General features: G+C 37.2%; 1 protein-coding gene across 1 annotated transcript in view; it reads left to right on the top strand.

Annotated features, from left to right (window-relative positions):
- Positions 1–21,395, top strand: part of LOC141299015 (A disintegrin and metalloproteinase with thrombospondin motifs 6-like) — a 44,185-nt gene that overhangs the window by 20,682 nt on the left and 2,108 nt on the right. The window contains exons 5-8 of the mRNA XM_073829295.1: positions 768–897; positions 8,767–8,971; positions 9,061–9,237; positions 17,926–18,082. Of these exons, the coding sequence (XP_073685396.1) occupies positions 768–897; positions 8,767–8,971; positions 9,061–9,237; positions 17,926–18,082 (669 nt within the window). The remainder of the gene's footprint in view (positions 1–767; positions 898–8,766; positions 8,972–9,060; positions 9,238–17,925; positions 18,083–21,395) is intronic.

The following is a 21,395-nucleotide window of genomic DNA, read 5'->3' on the forward strand; positions in this document are numbered from 1 at the left end:
GATCCGTGATTCACACCGCTACAGATGCTTGGACTCGATTCCTGCTTTTCTACAAACTCCCATTAAATTTCAATGTTGCCGCCTTATTATTTTGATCGTTATGTGCAAAAACACTGATAACGGTCTTACATCATGAACTGATGTAATGGCATTTTACATTTACCCCCTAGTTTGGTTTCAGCAAATCAAATCTCGTTTCTTTTTAAGGGGTCATCGCACTCCCACCGGAGTATTCCATTATTTTGGTTACCCAGTCAAGAATGCCGTATTGGCAGCTATTAGATCCACCTCACAAGGTGGCCTTGCGCATTAGCCAAGCTTGGCATAAACCGGCTTAACTGGAGGCTAATGTCTTTCCTTATGGGCCCCAAAGAGCCCCTGCACCAATGGCTCCTAGCGCTGAGTATATAGCGTAGCGCGCTACTCTGCCATTACTGTGGTAATGCTCACTTTTCACAACCAAGAGCCAAAGAAAAGACTGGCTTCTCTGTAAAAGTCATTCACTAAGACACTCACTTCAACCGAGGCATTTACACACCTAGATATAATACTGAGGGAAAAATAATATCGCCTCCGTGCCTCTATCCACACAGAGTGCTCTGTCAGCAAGTGGACCCCTAGAGAAGAGACAGAGAAGTAGTTTTACCTCAGGGATCGACACCGACCACACAGCGCTTTGCGCACGAGCTGCTGAAGTGTCGAAAACGATCTCCCAGCAGAAAGCGTGAGGCAGATGAATGAAGTGATGTTTTATTGTCTTTTTGCAGGCTCGCAGAAGCAGGAGGTGGTGTGTAAAAGACTGGACGACGGTTCGGTGGTTCAAAACAGCTACTGCGACTCAGACGGCAAACCGCCAGGGAACCAGCGACCTTGCAACACCGAGCCTTGTCCTCCAGAGTGAGTATAGCAAATTTGAGGTGTATTCCCACGTGAAAAAAGTGCACTAAAATACACTTTATTTCAGTATGCATAGTATTTATAATGCATTTTTGTACATAAAATAATGCATTTCAAATGTATTGATGTTAATATTCCCTTTATATGATATACTTAACTACATGATAATGGTGTCTTTAAATAGTACAATCAAGTATGTCATTAGTAGCACTAAAAATATAGCACTTTAAGTACTTTATGCTAAAAGTATACTTACTGTTATTGTGAATTTTAGTACACATTTAACCTGCGTGTTTGCCACCAAAACAGTTTTAACACCTACAAGGTTTTCTTGTAATTAATACATTTCTACTGTATCTGTATTTATTTTCTGAAAATGCATTAACATAGAACTTATTGATAGTATATATGAAAATCCACTAAAATTTAATGTAAAGCATTTATAGCACACTTTTAAGTAATGCACTTATAAATAACTTCTGTATATTTGGTGTACTATATCTGACTACACTTAAAATCTGTTTAAGTGTTATTGCTAATTTGTGCATTTATATTAAGTGTACTTAAGTACCACAGTTGTGAAAATGTACTTCTAACTAATACATTAGTAATATATTTTTTAATAAAATCAGTTTAATTTAAATTTAGGATTACAATATAAAAGTCTACTAAGATTGAACAAATTTTTAAAGCATTCAAAGCACTTTTAAGTAATACACTAATAAAAACTCCTCCATATATTTTTGCAGTAGTATACTTTAAATTTTCAATTTCAATGCACTAAAAATCAAACCAAGTCAAGTGGTATTTAATCCTATAGTATTATTCGGAAAATCGACCGGAAAAAAAAAATGATGAAACTCAATGACATTTATGATGTGGACTTGATTCGAAAAGCTAAATGGTCTTAAAAAAAAAGTCACACCTGTGTTGTTCGTTTCATTTCCATTGGAAATGAATTGGAAATATGCAAAATTGTAAAAATACAGAGACTTTTTTGTGTGTACAATCCATAAATCATTCACTATGTAGAAAAAGAGTGCACAGCAATGAAGGGGTGACACTTTAAAATATCAAGAGTGCAAAATAGACACACTCCAGCCAACCAGAGGGTTAATATACTTTTATAAGTGCACTGAAGTACTACTGTGGTAGAAATATTCTTTAAATTAGTGTATTTATAGTATATAACTTTTACAGTTTTATTTAGCACAAAAAATAAGAATGAACTGCATATGTACTTGCTTGTAATTAAGTATGTTTTAGTGCACTCAAGTATATTTTATTTCTGCCTGAGTTAGGGGGAAAATGCACATGAATCTCAAACTTAAATGTGTGATTAATATCAGGCAAAAGGCAACAAATATATATTGGACAATTATAGCCTATTTATAACTTAAATTACTACTGATGGCAAAAAAAGAAAATACAGATTTATTTTTTTGCAGTGGGACATTTTTTGTGACATTTTTTCAAATTTGCTACTGAATTCTCCTAAATTACTGTATTTGGGGGAAAAAATCATTCTCAATACTATAATGAAGTTACCATTTATTTTTATCATTATACTAGTATCAAATCAATACTTTTTGCATTATGGGAACAACTATGAGACGTTTTCGCTTGACATCAAGTCCTAAACTGGTAAGATACGACAAACAACAAGTTTTCAATGACAAATGACTCTTTGCACATTGACAACGAAAATGCTGCACAACATGACAAACTTTCAACCAGTCAGAAGATATTTGATGTACAATTATGAGCAGAATTATGAACAAATTATATTTCACAATAAGCAGGCTACCCAGCGTGACGCCAAAGTAAAAGAAATCAAATAACTATCAAAATGTCCTGTCTCTTGTCACTTGTCATGGTCACAGCTGGTTACAAGACTTAGATTTTCATGGATTGCGTCAATAGTATACTATTGAGAAATGACCATGAAATTAATGTCACAATGTAGAAAAAAATCCTAATTGTTATAAAAACAGGCTTTAGTTATTTTTATCATACAAAATCAATTTTATATACAGTCAAGCCCGAAATGATTCATACCCCTGGCAAATTCTGACTTGAAGTTACTTTTATTCAACCAAGGTTTTTTTTGACTGGAAATGACACAGGCTTCTCCCAAAAGATAATAAGACTATGTACAAGAGGCATCATTGTGGAAAAAAATATTACTAATTTTTTATTCACATTTGAGCAAAAAGTTTCATGTCAAATTATTCATACCCTTCTCAGTAATCAATAGAAAAGCCTTTATTGGCTATTACAGCAATCAAACGCTTCCGATAATTGCTGACCAGCTTTTTTTTTTTTACCAGTCTCCACTGGTATTTTTGCACATCTTTTGCGATGAGCTCCAACTCTTTCAGGTTGGAGGGTCTTCCTTGCCATCACCCTGATCTTTAGCTCCCTCCACAGATTCTCAATTGGATTTAAGTCAGGACTTGCTGGTTTTCTGAGTGACGCACATCCAAGCCAACCACAAGTAGCTACGGTCATGTATGCTGTAGCCTAGCCCAGAGCCTAGCCTGCTGTTGCTTGGAGGTACTCGACAGGATATTTCAGAACGATCATTAATGTTTTTTTCTTTTTCAAACACCGAATGCAGTAAGTTACGTAACTGTTGCTTTAGTAAAGCCCCTTTCACAATGCACGCTGATTCCGGAAAATTACGGGAACGAGCGCTGTGTGAACATAAGCCTGAACCAAATGCCATAAAGGCAGTGTTGTAGTGATGTACGTTAACCCTGCGACAGTGTGTTTTGGGTGGTTGTCGTGCTGAAATGTCCACTGGTGCCCAAGGCCAAGTTTCTCTGCAGACTGCCTGATGTTGTTGTTGAGAATTTTGATGTATTGCTCCTTTTTCATGGTGCCGTTTACTGTGATTAGGTTCCCTGCTCCACCGGCTGAAAAACACCCCCAAAACATTAGGTTCCCACTAGGGATGGGGCCGATCCGATCCAGTATCGGTATCGGGTTCCGATACCAGCTTAATTAATGGATCGGAAATTTCCGATCCAACCTAGAGAAATTTCCGATCCAGAGTTATGTCTACGTACAGTGCTGTCTGCTGAAATGACTTCACAAGTGATCCCGGGCTAGGTGACGTGTCTGTGCTCCAATGAGACACTGAGAGAGATGACATGCCTCCTTTCAGGAAATCTTCAGTTTGCAGGTAGCAGTTTAGCATTGAGCGTCATACATGTCCGCTGTGTGGAAATACTTTACGGTCGGAAACGCCGCAAAGACAGCAAAGTGCAATGTTTGCAAAGCCGTTGTTCCAAGAGGTGGCACCTCATGGATTTATTTAGTAGATTAACTGTTAAATATTACCCATCATAGAGTAAAAGTTTATAATTTGTAGACTTCGTGCGTGTTATTTTCTGTTTTTAACGTTGCCGCACACACCTGAAGCGAGCACGCGCACAGAGAGAGAGAGAGAGAGAGAGAGAGAGAGAGAGAGAGAGAGAGAGAGAGAGAGAGAGAGAGGTGATTAAAACTGCGCGATTCACAGACTGATTACTCTTTAACGTCACTTGAACAGAAACATTCATACAAAGTTATGTTTAAATACCCGTTGTTTTATTCTGGTAACACCGTCGGTTATTGTCTTCAGTGAACCGAAACAGCTGAGAAGGAGATGCGTGCCAGTATTACGTGCATTAGGCCTTAAAGAGACAGCATCCTATAAATACCTGCAGTGAGAAGTACTAGTTATTTATCAATGAATTATTACATTTCTGCACCTGAATACTAGTATTATTGATTTTATTAGTAACTTTATGTTGTATTCATCTACACTTGTCATTTGTGTTAATGTTCTTGTTTTGTTACTTATTATATTAGTTCAGCTAGTTTTTGCTGTGGATTAGAAGTAGCCTACTTAAAGCAAGCATTCAGTAATTAATAAACAACAAACTTGTTTTGTTTTGTTTGTTTTTTGCTGATCCGAAAAGTGCACTTATTGCACTTTTATTCAAAATGTTTAACATTTGAAAACCTTATTTTGTTGCTGCTACACAAGCAAGAATTTACTGAATTTATGTTGATCAGATGCACATTGTTCTATTTATAGTGTGAATATTTTTTTTTATTTCAAATATTTGAAAACCTTTTTGTTTTATGCAACAAGAGTGTATATTGCACTAGTATCTAGTAACCCTGTCTTGAAATTTAAATAAATATCAATTTAAACCCTTAAAGTTGCATATTTGTTTTCAGGATGGGATTTCTGCCATTTTCTAACCTCATACTTACCTCAAGTTGCTTTTTGGGAGATACTTAGACTTGCTTGTAGAGAAGCTTGTTACAGCCTCATAAAATCAACAATAATGATAATAGTCATAGTGATATAAAAGCAAATAGAGCTCTGGTATCGGAATATTATCGGTATCGGCAGATATCCAAATTCAGGTATCGGAATCGGATCGGAAGTGAAAAAATGTGGATCGGTGCATCCCTAGTTCCCACCACCATGTTTGACAGTGGGGATGGTGTTCTTAGGGTTGAAGGCTTCTCCTTTTTTACGCCAAATGAAGGCTACATCATTGTGGCCAAACAATTCAATTTTTGTTTCATCTGACCATAAAACAGAAGACCAGAAGTCTTCTTCTCTGTCCAGATGAGCATTTGCAAAGGCCAAGTGGGCTTTTGTGTGCCTTATCTGGAAAGTGGTGTCCTCCTTGGTCATCTGTGGAACCCAGCGGTGTGCAGTGTCCGTTGGACTGTCTGCCTTGAGATGTTGCCACCAGCAGAGCCCAGATTCATCAGGATGGCCTTGGTGCTGATCCTTGGATTCTTTTTGACCTCTCTCACTATCCTCCTGGCCAGCACAGGTGTCACTTTTTGTTTCCGACCACATCCTCTGAGATTTTTCTCAGTGAGGAACGTCTTGTATTTTTTAATAATACTTTGCACTGTAGCCACTGGAACTTCAAAACATTTAGATATGGTCTTATAGCCCTTTCCTGACTTGTGAACAGCCACAATGCGCAGCCGCAGGTCCTCAGTGTGCTCCTTTGTCTTAGCCATGACTGTCCACAAACCAACAGCAGAGAGCTTCTGTTTTTCACCTGTTGAGTTGATTAAAACAGCTGTTCCCAATGAATCAGGGTAATTAGGATGCTTTAGAACAGCTTGGACTATTTGGAATGGTATAGAACTTTGGATTTTCCCATAGACTGTGACAGTTTGCAAAGGGTATGAATAATTTTGGACATGCCACTTTTTGTTCAGATGTAAATAAGACCTGAGAAATATTTTTTTCCACAATAATGCCTCTTGTACATCTTATTATCTTTTGGGAGAAGCCTGTGTCATTTCCGGTCAAAAAAAAAAAAAACTTTCTGGTTGAATAAAAGTAACTTTAAGTCAGAATTGGCCAGGGGTATGAATAATTTCGGGCTTGACTGTATATAATTCTGTAGGGAAAAATATATCTAATTTTCTACACATGTGGCTTATACTCAAGGTTTTGCTCTCTTCGCCAGCCTAGGATGAAAAAATACAGAAATTTTATTCTGTTTTGATGAGCCTTATCAAAATAGTACATAGCTGCCCGGCAATAAAACGCGCAAAGGGCCACAACCCGTAATGTTTAATTTGTCTTCATAGCACCCCAGCCATAAAGAGGCTCTTTGAAGACAACTTAAAAACTAAGCAACATGATTTATTCCTTCATATGTTGCCTATTTTCATTTGGACTTTGGTGCCAAAATCCTAAAGGCGTCCAAAAAAAGTATGAGTGATCACCTGCGTTTAATTGTATTGGCGAGCAGAGTTTATGCACCCTCAAGGGACAATATCCATAAACGTGTGGAGTATGCATGTGTGCGGCGGCCAGACGCACTTAGCGCTCATTTTCAATGGGGCGAGCAGCTGAGCAAAGTTCACTTGTGTCTGCAAATTTTAAATTGGAAGGAGGAATTAAATGGTTTTGGCCTCTGTGCGCCTGCGTCTTGCCAGTGGAGGGTTTAGTGAACCTGAACCCCAAGATGGGCATCGCTAATAACATAATCTAAAATCTATTTCCATCTCCACCTGATGTCAGAGGAATGCAGTCTCTGGCCCAGAAAGGGTCATGATGGTCATTCGAGAACACCCTGTTGTTTTTGGGGAGGTAATTTCTCTCTAATGATCTTGCAGATAGTGACAGATTTTATTTCATTAGTAATTTATGTCCAACTTTAATTTTATTTTACTTTTGGTGTTTCATAAGACACATCATCCGTTGCTTTATCAGAGCATCGCCAAGAGAATGCAAACAAACCGCACGAAACTTAATTCAGCCGTAACAAATGATAAAAACTCTGACATTTATATAAAAAGGTCTGTATTCCACAGCGCAGCTAAAAATGTAGAATGCATTTTGCCAGAAATGAAGACAAATTGAACGCAAATTTGGAATTGTTGTTGCCATTCTGTAAAGTTCACAACCCGGTGAACGTTAACTGCGTGTATTAGCAGGATCCAAAAACGAAATGAGAGTACTAATATCGCTTTGGCGAGTAAATAAAATGGTGTTTCAGACCATTTATGCCAGGAGTTTACTTTCTCTGTAATCTAAGACCGCCATGTGGCAAGACTTATTTGCGTTAAGCACTTGAAAAGTATATTTAAAAATCAAGATTTTGATGTTTTCATTCAAGGTAAATGATGCTAGGAGTGACACAACAGTCACTGTAATGGAAAATCTATTAATTTATTACTATTTGTAATAAGGACCCAAGAAAGGTTGGTAATAAATATTTATGGATGGAGAATTTCCTTTTTTTTTTTGTTTGAAAAAAGTATGTTTTTGACTCTCGCACTAATCAAAGCCTGATTTATTTGATCATAAAATTGTAATACTGTGAAATTTTATTACAATTTACAATTTTCTGTTGTGAAATATTTTTAATTTATATTTAAAAATACACTTTTTCAGGATTCTTTGATGAAAAGAAATATCAAAAGAACAACAATTTACTTGAACTAAGCCTAAAATCTTTTTATATGCTATGCATATTTCACCAAAATATTTTTTATGATGCAGAATACAGTTCTGTGGTTGTTAGGAATTATTTATGGATTCCCTTTTTTTTGTAAAAACATTTGTTTCTGACTCTTAGACTCATTAAGGCCTAATTTATTTAATTAAAAAAACAGTAATGTTGTGAAATGTTATTACAATTTAAAATATATTTTTCAGGATTCTTTGAATAAAAAGTTAAAAAGAACAGGATTTATTCAAAGTAAAAATCTTTTCTAACAATATAAGTCTTTGCTATCACTTTTTATCAATTTTACACATCCTTGGTTAATAAAAATATTAATTTATTTTAAAAAAGAATAAAAATTTACTGACGACAAACTTTAAAATGATAGTCTATATTGTTACAAAAGATTTCTATTTTAATTAAATGCTGTTCTTTGTAACTTTTTATTTATTAAAGAATCCTGAAAAAAGTATCACAGGTTACAAAAAAAATATTAAGCACAACTGTTTTTAACATTTAATTAAAAAAATCAGCATATTAGAATGATTTCTGAAGGATCATGTGACACTGAAGACTGGAGTAATGATGCTGAAAATTCAGCTTTGATCAGAGGAATAAAATTACATTTTATAATATATTCTGATAGACAACAGTTATTTTGCATTGAAATAATATTTCACTGTTACTGTTTTTTTTCTGGATTTTTAATCAAATAAATGCAGCCTTCATGAGCAACTTCATTAAAAAAACATTACAAATCCTACTGATCCGAAACTTTTTAACAGCAGTGTATGTAAAAATATATTTTGATGAAATAATACAAATATTATAAATATTTATCGACAGAGAATTTCCATTATTCCATTAATTTGTGTTTCAGGTGGTTTATCGGTGACTGGTCAGAATGTGGGAAAACCTGTGACGGAGGAATCCGAACACGCACTGTTTTGTGTATCCGTAAAATCGGACCCGCAGAGGAGGAGACCCTGGAGGACAGCCACTGTCTCACCCATCGGCCAATAGAACAAGAGTCCTGTAACAATCAGTCCTGTCCGCCTCAGTGGGTGACGATGGACTGGTCTGAGGTGACTCAATGTGTTTTTCATTTATCTGTAGTTCCTCTAGAATGCTTGGTGATCTTCTTGTTTTAATATTGTTGTGTTTTTGTCTATAGTGTACCCCAAAGTGTGGCCCTGGCTTCAAGCACCGCATCGTTCAGTGTAAAAATAGCGACCTGACCAAAACCTTCCCACCAGCCCTCTGTTCTGACCATAACAAACCTCCAGTCCGTATTCGCTGCAGCCTTGGTCGCTGTCCGCCACCACGCTGGATCCCTGGAGAATGGGGACAGGTAATACAAGTTTACTTCTCATCCACAGTTTTATTCATCCTGGTGAGGACAGTTTAATTGAACCATAACTTTTAAACATGCTAAAAGGTCCCATGAAATTAGTTTTTTTTTTTTTTTTCTTTTTTTTTTTTTAGTCCATGTCTGTTACCTTTGAGTTAATCTATATCAGGGTTGTCCAAACACGTTCCTGGAGGGCCACTCTCACTTAAACGTCACTAAAAGTCATTTTTTCATCATGGACATATACATTCGTGTCCAATAAACTGCAAGAATGAGACTTTGGTTCATGGCTGAAACACAAAAGGATACTTGAGACATTTCTGCCTTTCCAACTATACTTTCACGCTTCAAAAAGTTCACAAAGAGATTGTAAAAGAAATTCATATGAAACAACCAGTTTATTTCAAGTCTTCTAAAGAGATAGGATCCTTTTATATCATTCAACAAAAGCATATTCCATTGCTTAAGAGATCACAGTAGGTCTGTCTTTAAAGGTTTATAAATTGTTAAAAAAATACAGTTTTCCTATGGAGAAAATGAATGCTGTTTTTACTTCCAGAACCCGAATGTTGCACTCTTTAGAATCAAGTACCATCCATAAAATTTGTTTGTATTTTACAGTCAATTTGAGCTGTATTCCCAATCAAATTTAGCCTTGAATAAAAGTATTTCAGGTGTCATTATGATTTAGAATAAATAAAGAAAACAGTTTTGTCTTTACAGCAATTCCTGGTCCAAAGGCTGAGTAAAGACTGTTTTAATACAGCATGAAAAAGACCATGTGTTGAGCTGACGTCAACAGAATTTACACTCGCATGATAAACTAGGGTCTCTGGAAAGCCAGTGACGTGTGTTTCTGTGAGTGACAGCGAGTATAACAGCCCAAGAGTGTGTAAGTGGTAGTAATATCATCCAGATTTTTTGAAGTTTATCTCTGCAGTAGACAAGGTTTTCTGTCAATGCCAAGAATATGTATTAAAAAGACAAAACGCGTCACTCTCAGACAGATCCTGTGGTTTCTCTCTTTAAAATAATGTTACGATCAGAATAACTGTGGTGGCTTATAGTAAACCTTCCTAAAAATGCCACAAACAAAAAAAATGGACAGGTAGTACTCAATATGGGGGAAAAATGTAGGGCAGAATATGATCTTAGCCATCAGGAATTGTTTTCTTAAAAATGAAAAGTTTAAAAATAGAGTCCTGCTGTGTATTTTTTATTTTTTTTTTGTAGGCCATCCCAGAAGTTTGCATTATTGTTTGGTTCCCTCAACCAAAACCCAATAGATTTTTTTTTTTTTTTTTTTTTTTTTTTTCCCATCGGCTGTTATTGGCTTTTATTCATAGCAGAAAATAAGACTGTGACTGTGAACAAAACAAAAGTTTATGATTGTTACATGTTTTGGTCATTGTGATAATCTTCAACAACAAAATTTTGAAGTTTAAATACAATCAGCAAAAGTAATTGTCCCCAATAGCCTCTGTAGTCCCATTTAGCCACTTTTTAGCAACCACTAAAATAATATATTACTTATGTATTTTATGTCGTACAATAAAATATAAAAAATATATATCTTGAGATTGTATTCACCACAGACATTATTTCAGGCAATCAATCTAAGAACTATTCGAAAAACTCATGGACTTAAGGACGATGGAACCAGAAGTGCTAGAACGCAACTTATTTCTGGGTTTTGGCCAATAAGACAAGGAATACATATTAATTTATTCTAATATGTAAGCAATATCACACGAGTGATATATCAGCATGGCTGTGATTTGGCCGTAGGTAATAATATTGCATTTATACAACAGTTTATTGGCGCAAGTGTATAAATAAGAAACAACAGAGTGTCTTAAAAAAAAAAACGTTTGAATGCAGAAGTAATACCTTCCGCAACAGATTAAAATCTCAGTTTGACAGTTGAACAGCTGAGCTGTTAAAGCCTTCTTTACTAATTAAAAAACGTCACTTTAGAACTATTAACAAAGGTATGTTGAGTTGCTAAATTAAAAGCTTATTGTAGTAATATTAAGACAATAATACATTATTTTAAAATGTCCACTGAGGACTATCTTTGTCGTACTATCCTTTCATCTGTTAAGGGTGATTTCCGATGACAGCGCTGCTCAGTGCATTCGTTGGTTGCATCTTACTTGTAAAACTAAACTAACTTCCTGGTTTACAACCCCGTTTTAGTCTCTTTCGGTATAAAAGTCTTTACTGCTCTAATGGCGGAATAATGTAACTAAAATCACCACCACTAACACACACACACACAAACACATTTGTATTCCTATTATTATTGTAACATTTCATAGGCATAATGACTTTTATACTATACTATACAAATATATGGTTTTTTTTTTAGCCACTTTATCCACTTAACCTAAACCTCTGGAACAAATAATAATTATGCAAATTATATAACATGACAAACAAACAAATTATATCTCATGTTAAATCGCTATAGAGATGAGCCAGAAGAACTGGCTGAGGTGAGGCTGCTCTCGGCGGGTTCATGAGCACTGAATGGCTGCTGACGCCCTGGAGCTCACATCTACAAAAACGTTGAAAGAAATTTGTATTAACATACCGCATATTTGAAGTTTAAACAACTACATTCTCACCTAAAAAAAACTCTTAAAACTACATTCTGTGGCAAAAAACAAAAACAAACAAACAGTATTATTCATAAAATGATAATGAATTTGGACGTCCTCCATGACACTCGCTGTGAGAAATACCGGAGTGATACAAACGATTGACCTTCAGTTGAAGTTCTGATATCACTAGAATATTGCACCCTTCTCAGCCAGTCAGATTCGAGGACCAGAAAGAACTGTTGTTTAAAATATAATATATGCCATCAATATTGGCTTCAAGTAAACAAAAAATACAGGTTACAAGGTTACCAGATCAACAATAATTTGTAAAAAAAAAAAATAATAAATCAAAGTAACAAAAGTCCAGATTTATCCATTTACCTGAATGAAGCTGCATTGTAGTATTAGTTTCACCATCCCGTGATTCTTGCATTAAACTGGGACTCACATAATGGAGTGGCTGTTGAAGGGAGCAATGGGCCAAAAGGTCGCTGGTTCAAATCCCACTTATGGCCCTCACTGACATATCCCGTCTGTCAGGGGCTCGCGCTCTAATAAAGTCTGTTTAATTTAAAGGGGATGAAATGGGAAGGCTGCTGGAAACTCATCTGAGATGTCCGCACTCCGAGTCCCATGAGGGGTCCTTCACTGTTGGTCTTACACGTGTTTATGACTAAATCCACATCAGATCCTTGTCTTGGCATGCGACGTCAGCATTTTTGTGGCATTCACACTAGGCGCTACAGCAGAGTGACTAATGAGCGAAATTTGTGTATTGTACTTAGGGCTGGGCGATTTGGCCTAAAATCAAAATCTCGATTAATTGAACATTTTAACTCGATTACGATTAATGAACGATTATTTTATTTATTAATAAAATTATATTTAATTATATTTATATAATATTTTTTTTTTTGCCCTCATAGTTCACTGACAAGTAGGGATGCACCGAAATGAAAATTCTTGGCCGAAACCGAAAAAGAGGAAACCAAGGCCGAAAACCGAAACACCGAAAGAATTTGCCAATTATTAGTACCATTCCATTTATGGCTATGACTGTGTACTAATCTTACTAGAATCAAGGCATTGCAATTGCATACATTAATATTAAAGTTTCAAAGAATAAATCAATTATATTAATTTAAACAATTATTATCAATCAAGTATTTTGTACTTGACATATACATATATTTTACTGCCTTTGTTTAAATTGTTTAATCGTTTAAATTTTTATAACATCTTCTGGATCCATCACATCATAGACTGTAAAAAAATTCACATTTACAAGTCTACGCGTTTCTCTTCCAGCAGGAGGCGCTGTCAGACTGGTATACAAAGCAGCGCAACAAATGACTTTGAAACGTGCAGCGCTCAGATTTATTCAATGGATAGCCTTTTGAAGTTTCATCATTTCTTGTCTTTCAGTCCCCACATTTAACACCTGAAATCATAATTAATACTTTCTTAACCCCTAATAACACTGCAGTTTTCAATTAAAATTAAGAGCTTTATTTCAAGAACCGATTTTCTGAAACAAACCTTGCACAATATACGTTTCTTTTTAGACGTTCCCCATTATATTCAGGGCACAAGGAAAATATTAGGGGACTAAATTAATATCAGCATATGAAGTATAATCGTCTCTCGTTGTCTCTGAGAGAATGCACGTCAGATGCTGAAAATCAGTTTTCACTTTCATTTTAACATTGCACAGTTTTCACGTTGCTTGTGTGATCTCCATTGGCTCACCTCCATGGTTTAAAACATAAATATTAATAAAAATACAGTATGAAAAGACATATCTTTAAAATATTGTGACGTAACACTAACGTAAAGCTAATGTTTTTCACTCACTGAAAGCTACATCTGTCTCGATCTCTGCTCTTATCACTGCACGCACGACTGCAGACACAACCCCTCTAGAAATTTCGGCAAAACAAGTTTTGCAAATCGCTATCCGTGGGTCTTTCTCAGATATACTGAAAAACGTCCACACCGCAGACGTGTTGCTTCAGACAAGCACGTGCAGGCTGCGGTTTCTGTTTGTGTCAACATACTGTTTCGGCCGTGTTGTTTCGGTGATAAAAGTCTTTCGGCCGAAAGCCGAAAATGCACTTTCAAAGTAGAAAATAAGCACTGTCTTCTAAACGAAATTACTCTTGTATATCCTGTAAATTTTTTAAGCTCTCCATGGACATGTCGGTGGAATAACGTAATGTAACGGAGCGGGGTCACGTGACTCCACACGCGGTACTGTTTTTAAAGGGAAAGTAATCGAAATAATCGACCTGGAAACATTTGATCGATTATAGGTTCTGAATGTCGATTTCGATTATTTTTCGATTAATCGCCCAGCCCTAATTGTACTGGGTTGCTAGGCAACTCTTCAGTTTTTCCATTGAATCACTGAGCTACATCATGGTAGGAGACTACTGGAATACATCTCAGTTTCACTTCAGACAGTCGCAATTTACTCCCTCCAGCAATGTCGAGACCTCTAATGTAGAACAGCTGACAGTAGTCAGAGATTCAATTAAACTATTACAATGACATTCCACAAGTAGCTCTCGCTCCTTGGTTTTGGAGCACTGATTTTGGGCCAGAATTCCCAAGCGTGCCACAGACTGATACACACTGCACACAAACATGCCAGGAGCTGACTAAAATTATACCAGTCTGATTGGTTGGCTTCTACACAATGAACTCTGTGAACACTAAAATCTAAGCGCCAAACGAGTTTCCGGTATAGTATTCTCCCATTGCAAACTGTAGTAGTAGCAAACTCTTTTCATATATACATATATGAATATATATCTTGTCATGTAACTACCTCAAGATTTAATTTGGCTTATTTTCTCACAATTTCCATACGCTGCACTGCACCAGAAGTTGCAGTGACCACTGAGTGCCACTAAATGCGAAAGCAATCATGTATAGCGTGCATTTATAGAAGGCAACATGTTTTTATGATTATGAGAAATAACCAGTTGCTAAATTTCTCTGTGGTTCTGGCATTGAGAGTTCAGGAGAGAGAGAGTTTTGTTTGCGGTACTTGCTAGAAAGTAAAGGAGGTATCCACATGTGGATAATACACTTTGTTTCAGTATTGCATTTGACTTCAGATTTGCTTTATCGTGTTACATATCGTTCAGATGCACCTCTTCCTGTTTAAGTCGATGGTTCTTGGCTAGAATAGGTTGCAAAGGGGACAAGACTTCATGCCTGTCTAATGTAATTGATCTCATTGTGGCAAAGTGGCTTGAAGTATATTAACCTTGGTTCTGCTTTTTATTCATACATGTTGTGTCATATTTAATCTCAAATATGCTCTTCACTAATAATAGCCTTTAAGGGTGTGTTCACACTTGTCATATTTCATTCGATTAAAACGAACTTTGTTGTGATTGCTCTGCGGTTCATTTGAGTAAGTGTGAATGCCATCCGAACCCTGGTGTGCATCAAACAAGTGGACAGAGACCGCTAAAAATATGGGTCTCGGCCTGCTTCCAAATGAACTCTGGTGTGGTTTGAATGAAATATGAATGTGACACAGACCAAATACTTCTAAACGAACCAAAAACGGTAAGTAATGACAAGATGTGATGCTATGCGACGTGATTTCACGAAGGGAACACGTGGTGTATCCAAAACAAAATGAGCAGAGGGCAAATGTGGAGCAACAATGAGCTCTTTGTGAGTTTGCAGATAAATAAAATCATGTACACACAACAATGATCGTGCTTAGTCCAGCAGCCGTGCTGAGCAGACGATCAGGGGATGGGTACTTTGGTGTCATACACCCTTAGCACCACTTTAAGTCGAACACACCTTTTCCTTTTGTTTGGAGTGTTCGGTGAGTTCCGTCACAAAATATACGTCATTCAACCCAACCAATCAGGCTGTGAACGTATCACTATGCCTTTAGGTTTGGTATCTTTAGGTTCACTGTCAAAAATGCTAGTGTGAACGCTAAGTGGACCAGGACCAAATGTATCATTTTCCTTTTTGGTCCGGACCAAATGAACCAAACGAACCTAGTACACTAACTTTTGGAGGTGAAAATAGTTTCTTGTGGTGGAAGTGACGCCAACTGTGTAATTTGGTTAAATTATGAATTATTTTTATAAAATAATTATTAAAATGATCTATTTCAATCTTTGTTTGTATTGTAATGGATTTAAGGCTGTAATTATTAATATTCTTCTAATGGATTTTTTTTTATTTTTTTGTAATTTAAAGTTTGGGGCTGGGTAAAACAATCAAATCTATAGTTAAAGGAATAGTTCACCCAAAAAGGAGAATTCTGTCATTAATTACTCACCCTCATGTCGTTCCAAACCCGTATGACCTTTGTTCATCCTTGGAACACAAATTAAGATATTTCTGATGAAATCCGACCCTGCATAGACAGCAATGCAATGGCGCTTTTCCACTACACAGTACCAGCTCGCCTCAGCTCGCCTCGGCTCGACTCGACTCGGCTCTGTTTGGTTTTCCACTGTGTAAAAGTTGTACCTGTACCGGCTTCCAGGTACTTTTTTTCGTACCACCTCCGGCGAGGTTCCAAGCGAGCTGAGGCGAGCTAAGGCGATACTAAAATGTGACGTGAAAACACAGCAGACTGCTGATTGGTCAGAGAGAATCGTCACTATTCACTGCGTCATCATTGCACGCGCCAGCAATAGTATCATGAATAACCCCGCCATTTTTAAAAAGTTTGGCCAGAGATTGCGTGACACATCCAATCCACTACATATTATGGCAACTCGGAAGAATACGCCGTGGTCAAACGAGGAGGTGCAGACAGCGGGTGTGTGTCGCGTAGAAGATTACATCACGGCAGTTTCTTGCAGCGTCGCTATGACAACCAGGTACTATTGTGGAGGTACAGATACAACTTTTACACAGTGGAAAACCAAACAGAGCCGAGGCGAGCTGGTACTGTGTAGTGGAAAAGCGCCACAACTGACACATTCAAGACCTAGAAAGGTAGTAAGGATGACAAAGAGGATGACTTGCAATCTTTTACCCAGCCTTACTTATTACAACCACAATATACAGACAATGAAGTAAGAGAGATGGATGTTTTTCGTCAGAACGCCGGTTCCAGTGTCAACAACAGTTCCCAGACGATGAAGACACAGCTTGTAAAGTTATGAGTAGGCATATGTGACCCTGGACCACAAAACCAGTCATAAGGTTAAATTTTACAAAACTGAGATGTATACATCATATGAAAGCTCAATAAATAAGCTTTCTTTTGATGTATGGTTTGTTAGGATAGGACAATATTTGGCCGAGATGCGTCTATTTGAATATCTGGAATCTGAGGGTGCAAAAAAATCTAAATACTGAGAAAATCACCTTTAAAGTTGTCCAAATTAAGTTCTTAACAATGCATTTTACTAATCAAAAATTACATTTTGATATATTTACAGTAGGAATTTTACAAAAAATCTTCATGGAACATGATCTTTACTTAATTTCCTAATGATTTTTGGCATAAAAGAAAAATCAAAAATTTTGAACCATGCAATGTATTTTTGGCTATTGCTACAAATATACCTCAGCGACTTAAGACTGGTTTTGTGGTCCAAGGTCACATATTGGTTAATGGCAGATTATATTTTTTGTACACGTTTTTAAAAACTCTTTTCTTATTGTACATTAAAATTCAGTTGTACTATTTTAAACAATTGATTTTATTATTGGATATGTATTGGATATTAAGACCCTGTATGACCATGTGACACAAAACCAGTCTGAAGTAGCATGGGTATATTTGTAGCAATAGCCAAAAATACATTGTATGGGTCAAAATTATTTTCTTTTATGTCAAAAATCTGAGATTCCAGATTTTCAAATAGTTGTATCTCAATGGAAAGCTTATTTATTCAGCCTTGATAAATAAATCCCAATTTCCAAAAATTGACCCTTATGACTGGTTTTGTGGTCCAGGGTCACGCAGGATAATATCAGTAGTGGTTGTAACATCTCTGCATCCCCAGTTATGACATATGTATTAGAGGCTGTGCTAAAGGCTTGCTCGTTTTTTTTTTTGTTTGTTTTTTTTTTAATACAGTGCTCTGCTCAGTGTGGACTAGGGCAGCAGATGCGGACGGTTCAGTGTCTGTCGTATACGGGACAGCCCTCCACCGAATGTCCAGAGTCACTGCGGCCCAGCACCATGCAGCAGTGTGAAAGCAAGTGTGATGCTACACCCATCTCTGGTGGCGACGGTAAGTCAATCACCCTTTCGCTACTCCCATGAAAGATCTGCGATATGAACGTTTCATATGAACTGCATCTGGCTTTGATCACAGTGTTAACATTTACAAAGTTTGTGGCCTCTGCGTTCAGTTTTGAATTAACAAAGGATTATATTGTTCCATTCTTGCCCGTCATAAACTACCTCAGTTTGGAATCGAGACGGGACACTGTTTAGGCGATCCTGGATTCAATAAAAGTTCCATGACCCTTGCGAGATGGATCCCTATTCAAATATCCTCACCGGGGAAGCAGCGTTAGATTATCTCTCCTAATCAACCCTAATAGGATTAGTTGTATCCTAATTAACAGCAGTGACAGAATGTCTACTTTCATTGTCTTCAGCCATGGCAGTTTAAAGACTCTAATAGGGAAGACATATTAATTGAGGTAGGGCCAGTTAGCACCGTCAGCACACTGCCACACTAATGCATATGGCCGTCTGCCCGTGCGGTGAATCAGGTCGCTCTATTTTATGCTTAGATGCTGTAATTACCATAAGAGGCTTGTGTCCAGGCCCCGAGTCATGGCCTCTTTTGAAGAAGGACTCACAGTTTTGGCTTTGACACAAAGGAAGTCTATTAGCTTTCCAGTGCTGTGGGGTCATGCAAGATTCTGTCCCCGTCCTTTAGAATCCCCCCTTGGAACCGCAAAGAACTTTTAATTGGTACTCTATTCAGTGCCTGTTTGGAAATCCCACAGAATTGCTTTTTGATGTTTTTCATGTAAATGTAAAGACGACATTTAATATCTTCAGACTGTTTGACAGATATGGGCACATTTGTGAAGATTTTAGAACAATTAGTGGCATGGCCATCAACCTGCTAGATTCAGTTCAAATTTCACAACTACCCACAAAAATATGCTGCTACTGAATAACTGACTGTCCTTTATATTTACACAAATAATGTTCTCAAGCAAAATGTTTATTTAATGCTACAGACACAACCGCACACACATCACAGAAGTAAGTTTATTACTTTTTAAGTTAATTGTTCATGAGCACACTCTAATGTCAACAAAAAATGATTCAATGTGTGCAGCTATGGTCCGTTTACAATTTTTGTGCTATTTTGTGCTTTACGTGCTATAAAAACAAGTGCTGGGGAACATTCAGAGTAAACAGAACATGTGACGAAGTTATGAGTTATATTTTAAGTATCATATAATCAAAATTCTAAATGGTCAAATTAAACTTTTGTCAGTCTGTTTTTTCGGTATATTTGATCCCCTGCTGGCCAAGAAAATGATAAGTCTCTAATTTTAATGGTAGGTTTATTTGAACAGTGAGAGACAGAATAACAACAACAAAATCCATAAAAAGGCATTTCAAAAAGGTTATAAATTGATTTGCATTTTAATGAGTGAAATAAGCATTTGACCCCATTCGCAAAACATGACTAAGCACTTGGTGGCAAAACCCTTGTTGGCAATCACAGAGGTCAGACGTTTCTTGTAGTTGGCTTGAACCTTCATGCTCCCTCCACAGATTTTCTATGGGATTAAGGTCTGGAAACTGGCTAGGCCACTCCTTTTTTGCCTTGGCCTTGTGTCTCGGGTCATTGTCATGCTGGAATACCCAGCCACGACCAATTTTCAATGCCCTGGCTGAAAGAAGGAGGTTCTCACCCAAGGTTCTCATCCTGTCCATCATCCCTTTGATGCAGTGCAGTTGTCCTGTCCCCTTAGCAGAAAAACACCCCCAAAGCATAATGTTTCCACCTCCATGTTTGACATGAGGAAGGTGTTCTTGGGGTCATAGGTAGTGTTCCTCCTCCAAACATGGCGAGTTGAGTTGATGGCACTTTCACCCGGTTCTTCTCTGAATCATTCAGATGTTCATTGGCAAATTTCAGATGGGCCTGTACATGTGCTCTCTTGAGCAGGGGGACCTTGCGGGTTCTGCGGGATTTCAGTCCCTTACAACGTAGCGTCTTACCAATTGTTTTCTTGGTGACTATGGTCCCAGCTGCCTTGAGATCGTTGACAAGATCCTCCAGTGTAGTTCTGTGCTGATTCCTCACCATTCTCATGATCACTGAAACTCTGAGGTTGCATGGAGCCCCAGACTGAAGAAGATTGACAGTTATGTTGTGTTTCTTCCATTTGCGAATAATCGCACCAACTGTTGTCAGCCCATTCCAGCCTTGTGTAGGTCTACAATCCTGTCCCTGATATCAATGGAAAGCTCTTTGGTCTTGGCCATGGTGGAGAGTTTGGAATCTGATTGATTGCTTCTGTGGACAGGTGTCTTTTTGATACAGGAAACAAGCTGAGATTAGGAGCACTCCCTTTAAGAGAGTGCTCCTAATCTCAGCTTGTTACCTGTATAAAAGACACCTGCAAGCCAGAAATCTTGCTGATTGATAGGGGATCAAATACTTGTTTCACTCATTAAAATGCAAATCAATTTATAACTTTTTTGAAATACGTTTATACATTTTTGAAGCAACCTATTGAAGCAATCCTATAGGGACAGAATTTTACACAACAAAAATGATGAGAGGAAATTTGTTGTCGCATCTGATTGGGAACAAGGTTGGAACAAAGAGGAAATAAACATTAGCTGAGGCCAAGTTATAAAATATTCACCAGACAATATACCAACATTCGGTGTCAGTACAAGCATGACAAGAAAGTGGAATTTATTTGGGCCGCTAATTATTGTCCATGTGAGGAAGATGATAAATTCCAAGTTTTTCCATTGGCACTCGCTTTTACTAGCATATGAAAACGTGCGCCACTCACCCTTGCACTGATTACCACCTAGATTCACACAGACATCTGCAATATGACTCGCATTCTAAGAACCCAAAAGTTTGTCCTGCAAACATGCTTTTCATTAAAAACGATGAGGGATATAAAGTGAAAAAAAAACTGAAATGAGTAAAACGTTCTTCAGTGTAGTCAATATAGAAACTCAAATGACTGCTTTCGAAAGGCTGGCTTGGCTGTAGTTTAATTACTTTAAGCTTGTTCCGTTTCAAAGTAGCTGGTGTTTATTCCAATGAAGAGCTCACCAAAGATTCGAGAGAGAATTGGGCCCAGTTGTAGATGCAGTCTCTGGGTTCTGATCAAAGTCCTGAGTCATTGTTCCACACAGCCTTGCCTATCATATAATTGGATAGTTCAACCAAAATTAAAAGTCTGTCATTATTCACTTGTCTTCATGTCATTCTAAACTCATTTGTCTCATTTTTCTGTAATGATACATTTATTCTGATTTCCAACTCAATTAATCTTGTGTGTTACGCTAAAGCAAAAAAGTCATACAGGTTTGGAAGA

Source organism: Garra rufa, chromosome 23 (genome assembly GCF_049309525.1).
Source record: "Garra rufa chromosome 23, GarRuf1.0, whole genome shotgun sequence".
Lineage (NCBI taxonomy): Eukaryota > Metazoa > Chordata > Actinopteri > Cypriniformes > Cyprinidae > Garra > Garra rufa.